Raw genomic sequence first — 10,752 nt, forward strand, 5'->3', positions numbered from 1 at the left:
CATGTACGGATAGCACTACCTGGCCGCTGAAACATTCCCGCCTGTACCATACTCCTCTACATCGTAGGTTCGCGTATCCTTACCAGCAGGATTTTGCAAATACGAAGGTGGAGAGAGAGGGACGTACTAAAGTTACTACTCTGACTGTCGCTCTCTCCTCCACGGATGTCTGCCTTCTGTCAGAATGCCTTCCGTCACCTGAAGAGGCAGATGCCTTTGGCTAGCTGGCCTTCGTTGTTTTTTCCTTGTTGTTGCCTCATCACCATAATAATCATTCTTATTATTCTTGTCGCATCGAATGTTTCTCACGAGAAAAAAACAGGTGTTTTACAAGCGGAAGGTTCACATATCTGTTATCTGTCGAAATCAATCAATGGATCAAACACCGAGTCAATCGACTTCCATAAAAAGCAACAAGATGATCGATCTCTCACGGCGGGTTGTTCTGCTTCTCCTGGCTTGGGTCAAGACATCATCATGATCGTCACCACTACTAACCTTCTTCAAGGACGCGAGTGAGGAAGTGGGTGACGTTCATCGTATCGCATATAACGGCAACTAGAGACCTCACAGTATGAGATCAACCTACAAGAATCACGACGACTGCATGCATGCACGACAACCACTCCTCTCACCCTGCTGCCCTTCCCCCCAGCCCCCCCTCTCCTCCCTCGCTTTTCCCTTTCTCGCTGGGAGTTCTTGTTGTTGGTCGTCATCACACGAATACAATCACGATATTCGTCGTATAGTCACCATATTTTCGCAGCCACCATGGTCGTGAGAAAAAGAAAAAAAAGATCATGAAGGAGGGGAAACGAGAAGTGACGGCAGCAAAGAGAGAAGACATTAGTATAGTACGCAACCAGAACGTAGGCTCTGTGGAAGAAAAAAGAACGAAGACATGTATGCATATAGTAGACCATGATCCACCATGGATCAATCAATCTCCTCTCTCTCCCTCTCTTCTCTCCCTCTCGCTTCGCAAAGAAGAAAACAAGACAACGATGGAAGAGGAAGAGAGATATAGAGAGGGGGACGAAGATGATGCAAACAAGGATAAAAAACGAGGTAGACCACGACCAAGGAGGGCCCCGGAGAATGATGGTGACGAGGTCAGCGGAAAAGGCAGGGCATGTTCAACTCGGCAACGACATGTTTCACCGGAGAGTCGAAGGGTATCAATCTACTATAACAACATCCGCACATCGCCATCAGCATCATCACGATGATCATTTCTTTCGACAATCCTATCAATGGCTTCTATGCCTTTGACGGCGATTGTAAGTGAGTGGTTCTGCTTCTGCCTATGTATGTACGATGAAATCATCATCGATCGGGTGTTGTTCTTTTGATCTCCTTACTGGATATGAACTCCTTGTTCACGTACTTCTGCTTCGTTCATGTACAACGTCAAGATTCATTGGACTCGTCCGTTTCGAGATCCCCCTCTATCCTATCTATCGTTCAGTGTACACAGATACATAAACAGATATGTGTATGTTTGCATGCATACATGTATCAACCAATGTTGTTTCGATCCATCACCATCTGGTGTTCTTCTGTACAGACATATGATCGTGATGATGAATGGATGAATTGACATCGATTATCATAAGATCCCTCGTCCTCCTCCTCCCCCTTCCTTCTTGTTACTTTCTCATTCTCAAAATTCTCTTTCATCCGTTCCTTAACACAAGGTACATTTCTTTTAGCGAAGAGAACTCAACATCCACACTTGGAATACATATACAACAACGTACGGCTCTACTTGATTACTTACTCCACTTTCTGACTACTGCTACTTACCGAGCACCCCAAGAGGTAAACGCGTAGTAGACGAATGCACATAGTAGACTGATCAGATGACTACTACCAAGGGTAGGTAAATAGTCCGGGTAGCTTGCACTCGTGATAATAGCCGTCAGCAGCACAGGAGGTACGAGAGTGAGTGAAAGCGTTGTTGACATCCCGCCGACTAGCCATCACGACTCATACAAATCCTTCTCGCCCCCTTCCAAAGTTCTTCCTTTTCCTTCATCTTCCTTTCTTTCTTTCTCTTTCTCAGTCACGCTGTGGAGGCGAGACATAACAGAAATCATATCTACACAGACGGCAGCTCCCAGATGAGACACATCGCTCATTCAGCCATTCCGCCAACACACATGAAAGAATGGATTATCTGATCCACCCTCTGCCGCTCCCAGAGACACGCCAGATGGGTGGGTGGGTCGGCCGATCGACTCGCTCTCTCGAAAGAAAAGCAATCGAATCAGAATAGAAAAAATACTACTGCGAATAGTAGTAGTAGTACAACCACCGTTGGTATGACTTTACACATGCCAGTGGATGTACGAGAGAACGAACGATAGGAAGAAAACACAGACTTGCAATGACATAGTAAAAATACATGGACAAATCTCCCTTCTTGAAGGAGTGAGCCGAAGCACTACACTCCTACCAATACTACTCACTCACTGACCGACCCCTCGGGGGTGGGCTCTCTTCCTCACTCACGCACACGAACGCAAGATAGAGAGACAGACAGATGATAAAAAGGAAGACAGGAAAAGAACACAGTCTTGTTTTTTCTTTGACTGCCATTCTGCAAAAAAGTCTCTTGTTCTGCTTTCTCTCTTTCTCTGACGATGTGGTGAAGGAGAAATCACCCAACCACGGATCTGTTTATATATATATATGTACAGCGTACGTCATCATTCATTTCTCCGTTCACTTGGAAAAGAGGACTGATCTGACGGGCCACAGTAGTACGCGAAGTCCCTCCGTCGCTATCCACCGACGAGTCAACCAAGTACTCACTTCTTCGACACTGATATGAGCCAGTTTATAGATACATGCACACCACGTACATACATTACATATATATGCACATATATATATATAGAATACACGTAGAAAAGTACGGATACGTAAATAAATATATATACGTATACCTGTACTTTTATGTATATATGATACATGTGCGAGAGTCCAGGATGCGCACATGCGGTACGTGAACTTATCATATACACATCGAAGAAAATAACGGCTGCTGTAGACATCTACATACACCTTACTATACACGTGTATATGCGAACATGCCGTTGCATGTATGTACATGTACCTTGTATAGATCGAAAAATATGACTACTTTCGGGTTAGGCAATGCATACGGATGCACACCGAATCATATATACGTCGTGCACAAAGAGATAGATGGATATACACGTAGATATAGGAACGATGATAGCGACTCATGAAGAGACTTGAGAGAAGAGAAGGTTATGTACACTTCAAGATCGATGCTAGCTTGTCATGCCCCCTCCTCTCACTATATCAGATGATCCTATCCTACATACATGGTACACGCCTTTCAACTGTTGTCCACTCTCCTTCCTTGCTCCTTTCTTACACACCTGGTTGACGTAAGAAAGAATCCTCACGACAACGCATGCATGCATGCAACAAGTGTCTTGAGCAAACGGAACCAACCCCGCTGATGACTGGAAGTTCACTCGTTAAGTCACGCACTCCAGGCAGAGAGATATCGTTGAGAAAGAAAAGTGTGATGGCGAAAAGGAAGGAGAGAATGCAGGCAGTAATGGTAAAGACAAGACAAGAGAAGCACCAAAGAAGATGAACCGATCGATGGTAAAGACATGGTGTTTCGGGTGTACATCCATTCCAGCGCACCCAAGACACCTCTGTCAAAGCGACTCCTGCTGCGGGCCATGACGTCTATAACCTTGGCCAAATCCATTACTAGAACGGGATGACTAGCGTCGCCGTAGAAGATAGAGACATGATGTATGATGTAGGCAGATATACGGACACGTACCTCCATAAACTAAAAATGCATATGGATAGAAAATGCACATCAAAAAACACTACACGCTAAGGACAATGTCAAGCCATTCTCCACATTCATATTTGTATTTCAACTGCGAAGGAAAAATCGGAGCTAGCACGGCTCTCTACTTCCATCTCTCCCTCTGAACCCTTTTCAAAAAGAATCTCTTCTCCTTATCAATTTCTTCATACCAACGACCTCAGGGGGCCCTGATTTCTTAGTATTTGAACACTTGAGCGCGGGGAAATTGCGTGCCGCTATTCATCGATCCGTATCATAACTGCCACAGCGGAAAAATAAATAGAAACCCATGTGCGCATCAAGAGAAAAAAGAAACTCCTTATACAGTACACGGAGAGAGAAGAAAAAGAGAGAAGGAAGGTTGAGAATTTAAGCATTCACCGACTATAGATGGCGGAGGAGAGAGAGGAGGCTGGAGGGGGGGAAATAGAGAGGCTGCTGCTTATCAAGCTGTACATACAGTTCAGGGTACGCACTCCTCTGATAACCGGCCCCTTGTCCTGCTGTTCGCGCTCACTCACTCTCACTCACTAATTAGTAATATCACTTCACCTCAGCTCAATTATCAATCAATCAATCGATTGGGTCAATACATTCTTTCGATCAGCATGGTTATCAGCAAACGCAGGCGGACAAATACTTGCACGATTATATGGGTGGGTCTCCTGACCCCCTCGTCGCACCTCGAACGAACTCGCTTCTGCTCGCATATCGCACATCTGTCTGTCTTGACATCACTACCACAGGCGACGTATAAAAATGTCGTCTTGATACACTACATGTTTCTCTAGATGCATGCAGGTATGTATGCATGCGTTCGAGGGACAAATGACTGTACGACAGATCAACCAATAACCACCTGGACATACGAAGACGCATGTACGATATGTGCGTGTTATGCATACACTGATACTCATGCATAGAGGTAGGTTCAAAAAAATATGAAAAAATATGCTCCATGACTCAACGCCGATGAAAACAATGACGATCCTGCTGAGCATGAAAACCGCGCGGAAAAACAAATTCAAAGCAAACACGACCATCGTATTCTCATTCGCTGCCCACCCCCGTCCCCCTCGTTTCGACATGCGGAGGTAGAGAGAATCAAAAGCAAGTAGATGTGCGTCGCTTATCGCCGTCGTAGCGACGGAGGGAAAACCACACACTGAGGCGTTAGATACTTAGAAGCGAATTCTCGTCGAATGAAAAAAAGAAAGCAACACTGTATTCACGGCTACATCTTGAGTGCCAAGAATGATGAAGAAAAAAACAACAAAAAACTTCCCCTTTCCACAGGGGTGTACATACACCTGAACTAATACGGGGTGTACTACAACTGATACACGGTGTACATACATCTCGCTAAACATAGAGTGTGTGTACACCTTGTTAAACATGAGGTGTACATACACCTGCTTAAACATGAGGTGTATATACACCGCTTAAAGATGAGGTGTACATGCACCGAGCCAGCCACGTCGCGTGCGGAAAAACACGATGACCTCTCTCGACAGCTGGTGTATATAAACCTGAACTAAAACGCCAGTCAATTATTTACTTCCTGATTCGTTTTCCGTTTCACGATAAACATGGGGAAAATGACTAGAGAAAAGTGGCATCCTTTCTTCTTCCTTCCCACCGTTCTAGGCGCTCATCTCTTTTCCTGCCTGACTCACTTCCACAGGTAGGCGAAGAAACACGATCTGACCATCACCACACACATCTTCCCTGTCTGTGTGCTTTTCTCTACTTCTACCCTTCAGTCTCTTCCCCCTCCTGACCGTCCTTCGTGAAGCCGCTGATATACGATTCTTCTATGGATTCACTGCGGATGGTAGACCACACACGAAAACTGCGGAAAACGAACATACGGAGATAGACTAATTCACGCATGAACACCAGGGGATTCTATCGTATACCCCTCTTCCCTTTGACTTCCATCCACGTACAATTACTCCTGTGCTAGCGGAGCGACGTCAGATGACGGTGACAGAGGCTGCGTGGGGGAAGGACTGTTTTTACGGAGAAAGACGATTTCCTTCAACACGAATCCGAGCAAAACGTACCGGCGCCCTGAGGATGACGATAATGGTGTCGTCTCTTTAGATAGAGAACCCTGCTCTCTGCATGCGAGGAAATTTCGACACGGTGAATTCACCTTCAGAGCCTTTCGATGTTTCTCAACAACCGCCTCGCGTCTCCTTACACTTTCCCGGTATTCACTATAAATCTGTGCATAAATCGCACTTCTCTTCTCAATGTCTTCTGTACTATTATCAACATCATCATTCGCAATTGTATGCTGATTGCCATCTTCATTCAACTGTTCTTCGTCACAGACAAGACAAACATAAGGAGGATGGTGAGAAGGATACCCTAGAAGAAATTGGTCGTTTTCGAACTTCTTGAATCGGTTGTTGATGTCTTGTTCGCCGACATAGAAGACATTTAGTTCATCGCGTAGCATACGCCTGAGGCATTGCTGGCGATGATGAGAAAGACTACCAGAACAAGGAGACAAGTAACAGCGGAGTGAAGGTTGTTTCTTTGTAGGTAAGAGAGATTTCCTTGTCTTCTTCTTCTGTCTTACAGGACCCTGCTTTCTCTCCCCTTTACTACTGTGGTCATTCACTTCTCCGGTTCTCACTCGATCCCTTTCCCCGTCTCTCCCACTTGTCTCCTCTCTTCGTCTCTCCACTCCTCTTCTCCGCCCAGTTGCGCGCCGTCTTTCTCTTTCTTCTTCTACTTCTTGAGAGCAGCAAGGACAGCCGCGAAGAACAACCTGAAGGTGCACAGGGTCTAAGTCGAAATTGAACGCTTCAAGAAAGACAGCAAAAGGGCCGAGGAAATCCAAAATATGCTCTTGAGAAGGAAAGAACTTCTTCGAAGGAAAAGACAGTTCGATCCGATTGATCTCCGGGAAGTGATGAAGTAAACACTTGAGATTTCTTTGCATCATGCGAGGAATCACTAGAAAAGACACAGGCGGAGGAGGACAATGGGAAGGAGGGGGAGAACAAGACGAAGCGAAATAGAAGAAGAACGGTTTCTCATAATCCCACATAGGAGGTGGAAGTGAGAAATCTGACGACAGGTAAGGAGACGAAGAACAATCATCAAACGGATAGGGAGATGGACATGGATTCACACGAGGAGAAGGTGGCGGTTCCAAGTCAGAAGACTTATTTGTGTTTTCTTTCTTCTCTTCAAAGTATTCCTCATCCCCTATCTCTTTCTCTACCTCTTCGAAGACTTCTGTTCCTTGGTCTCTTTGCTTCTCTCTTCTTCGTCTTCGTTCCACGTTCTTCACTTCCTGACTTCCCCCCTCTTTCTTCTTGAACAAGAGAGATCTGCCTCTCCTTGCTGTACGAGTACGTCGACAGATCTTGCAGCAACAGAAGGCAGACCTGCCTCTCTTGATGATTCCCCTTCTTCCCCCTACTCCTCTCTTATCGTCTCTGAAATGACTAGGGCTACTCCGCACACCATCTCCCTTCTCCTCCTCCTCCACACTTCGCTCTTCTTCCTTGGTGTCTGTGCCTGTCTCCTCCTCCACCTCATCACTGTCTTCTTCCGCGAGCTCTTCTAGATCAGAGTTGCCTGACTCAAACACACGAAACCTCCTTCTCTGGGCCTCAGCCTCCGCGCCGAAGAACATGTGCTTCTGTGACTGACCTAAGAAGCTTGAAATATCTTCATTTTCATAGTCTTGAATCCGCAAGACTTGAAGGGGGGGGCGCTCAGAACGAGGTAAGGCTATTAGATGGTGAAGGAGAGACTCAAAGAAATGCTGATCATCTATCACAAAGCTTCTCAGCTCTAAACCGCGAAGACGAGTCTGAAGAAAGAGAAAAGAAAGAAAGACACCCATACAGAGAGACAGACGCGCGACCTCAAAATGTCAACCCCCGTCGATCCATCTCTATCAGAAGAAAGGATAGTCTGGTGAAGATGTTAGTACAAGAAGAAAACACTTCACATAAAGGACAAGAACACACTACAAGAAGACATCTTTCTTGTGCGCATGAATCCTAACAAGACGATGGAGTATCTAGTCGCCTCTTTTCACAACTGTTTCCGTACAACTAGATGGAGTATTCAGAGGTACCATGACCGGGTGTAAACCGTCGATAGGCAAGAATGACGAATGAGGAGACTAAGGAATGAAATGCCTTGTTCGCTCTATTAGGCACTCGCCCTCTCGGATGTACACTCAGGCCATATACTGCCCTTACTTACTGAGTATTCAAACACCCCACAGCTACTCCTACTATATGTACGTAGTAAATGTGACAGATGATATCTCCACCTGCGTAGAGGCTTATACGGATGTCTACAAAGCACGAGTGTTACCACTAGCTGTCCTTCCTTCCTACAATCCATTCCCCCCCTTTATACAGTCTCCGTCCCTTCTACGCAGAGACAAGACGGGAGTCGAATAGGACCATAGGTATACCATTGAAAAGGAAGAACAACCACGCCACGACGGTACTCCGCGAAGGTGATGAGAAAAGATCAGTGTAGACATACACACACCAACTGGCATCGACCTATCTCTACAAAAGAAACACTCGGATAAAGAATCCAAACTCAGAAAGGATGTAACATTAGCTCAGATAAAAGATCGACGTCTACATATGGAGCGAAACGACGTACTAGGAGAGAAGGTCTTTGGACAGCTTCTATTGTCGAGAGAATGTCTTCAGCCTGTAAACAATACGAAGGTAAGCTTGCTAAAGTACGCCTGATTCTTCTACTCTCTCTTCCTCGTTCTGATTGCCGCCGTTGTTCCCTTGCTTCTCCTCCGCTTCCTTCTCTCGCACGACCACTGTTTTCTTGGAAATCACTCCGGATCATCCGTCTTTCTTCTTCTTCCTCGTCCTCTTCATCATCGGCTCTCCAAACAAACCCGCCATTCGCGAGGGCTTCTAAGTGGGTTCGATTGCCACTCACCTCTACATGAATCGATGGTGGAGAGACAATCGTCGATGCTTCTTGACGGGCACTTGCAGATAAAGGAGACACCCCCAACGAACCTTCAGAAGAAGAGACAACTGGAGGAGGTAACAGAGATGAAAATAAAGGAGACGTAAAGAGTGAAGAAGATGAAGTGGCATAGAAGAGGTTACTCTCTCTTGAATGCCTCGACGAAACATCATCACTTCTAACATGATTGTTTTCGAGATTCAACATTCCTCTCTGATCTCGATAAGCCATCCTTCTTATTTCTCTCCTGTCCCTTCCCTCTTCTGTCTTGTCATTTGGTTCTCTTGTCTCTCGTTCCACGGTCTTCCCTCTTCTTCTCTGTTGCGCGTCGAACCTCTTTCTACTCCTGGACGACTCCTTCACAAGAAGAGCAGGAGGAAGAAGGGTGTTTTGGAAGGAGAGACAGTCCTCTTCTCCGTCGTCATCCTCACTCCACCACAACCGTCTCCTGAGTTCGTGGCTGTCTCTCCGGAAGAGGAAATCTTCATCTTCTTCGGCCCCCCCAGCATCCGTGTGATGATAGACCGAAGCACATAGAGGTGTTTTCCAGAGGCTGTCGCCTTCTCCATACAGCACACCTCTTTCTCGACTCCTTCTACTCATTTTCGTCTTTCTCAGTCCTGTTTATATCAATGAATGGATGAAGGAATGATGCTCTCTTTATGATAGAAACCCCCGCAAGACAGAGTTACTTTCTCCAAAATGACGGTTCTTGTTGAAAATGACTGACTAGAACATTAGACACCTGATCATAATAATACGAAGAATCATCTACCTTTCCTCTTACACATATACCTTCGTCTATCTTTTGTCGCTAGCAGATGCCATCCGCGCAACAGAAGATCTGAACTCGCCAAAAACAGACCGTTTTCAAGACGCCACTTCCCCCTCGCTATACAATCTCTTTCTCTCTCTGTTAAACGTCTTTGACAAGAAAGGAGAATTCTTTGTTTCTCTCCAACCATGACCTTCCCTGACCTTCTGATTAGAAGCCGTGAAAAAAACAGTAGAAGGAGAACAACACAAAAAATTCTCAGTCTTCACCCGTCTCTTGGATGGTGTGAGTTCAAACTTTCTATCTGTTGGTTCTTCCCTCTTCTCACTCCACGACTACGACCATCATCACTTCAGCGGACGCTCGCTTCTCCTTCCCTCCTTCCTTTGTTTACGAGCTGTCTATGTACACCCCGACGACTTCAGCTCAAGCACGAAGAGCAGCGGCGCAACTACGGCCCCCCAGAAAGAGACATCGCTAAGAAATCGAAAAGCTCTGCAGCGAAGAAGACTCAAGAGACTTCCTCATAGGGCGCCGTCCTCCTCTTCGGCTAGTAGACAAAAACAAGACCTCCTCCCGGTTCCTACCGCTATGACCAGCGAAGTTGGTCGTGCTACGGCTGTTAAGAAAAGTATCTCCAAGCCTCATCCGATGGCAAGAAAGCTCTCCGACAGAAAATGACGAGGAAGACGACGTGGGCTGAATGAGGAATGAAGATGAGGGGATCACAGAAAATGGATCAGCAGTAGGGGATGTGACAGCAGAGAGGGGACACGTTCTCACCCCGGACCTACTACTCATTTTCTTCACTTCTGCCCTGCTGAAAACCTTGAACAGAGAAACTCTCAATGGCTAGCTACGCTCCCGTAATGATGAAGGAATAGATGGAGAACGATGTGTGAACAGGTCATGGAGAGAGAAGAAAAATCACCCGTCCATGTGTAATCGGGTAACCCAGCCTTCCATGCGGCGCTTGTTACTGCGACTAGCCCGCTGCCTTCGGCCTGAATGAAGTAACCACGCATGAAAAGACAAAAAAGACAAAGAAAAGGAAAGGCAGACGAACAAAATGTCCTGGAGTTCTGAAAAAGAAGGAAGGAGGAAAGAGAGAAATGAGCCGACT

At 46.0% G+C, this 10,752-nt stretch overlaps 1 protein-coding gene across 1 annotated transcript; it reads right to left on the reverse strand.

The window, feature by feature from the left end:
- Positions 1 to 263: 263 nt before the first annotated feature.
- Positions 264 to 10,709, reverse strand: CSUI_002994 (uncharacterized protein). The gene is made up of 2 exons (XM_068063192.1): positions 8,525 to 10,709; positions 264 to 7,706 (listed from the first exon to the last, which is right to left on the reverse strand). Exons 1-2 carry the CDS (start codon positions 9,455 to 9,457, stop codon positions 5,820 to 5,822), a joined length of 2,820 nt encoding a protein of 939 aa, XP_067924838.1. The 5' UTR covers positions 9,458 to 10,709; the 3' UTR covers positions 264 to 5,819.
- Positions 10,710 to 10,752: the final 43 nt, after the last annotated feature.

This window comes from Cystoisospora suis (genome assembly GCF_002600585.1).
Source record: "Cystoisospora suis strain Wien I chromosome Unknown contig_1260, whole genome shotgun sequence".
NCBI classification, from domain to species: domain Eukaryota; phylum Apicomplexa; class Conoidasida; order Eucoccidiorida; family Sarcocystidae; genus Cystoisospora; species Cystoisospora suis.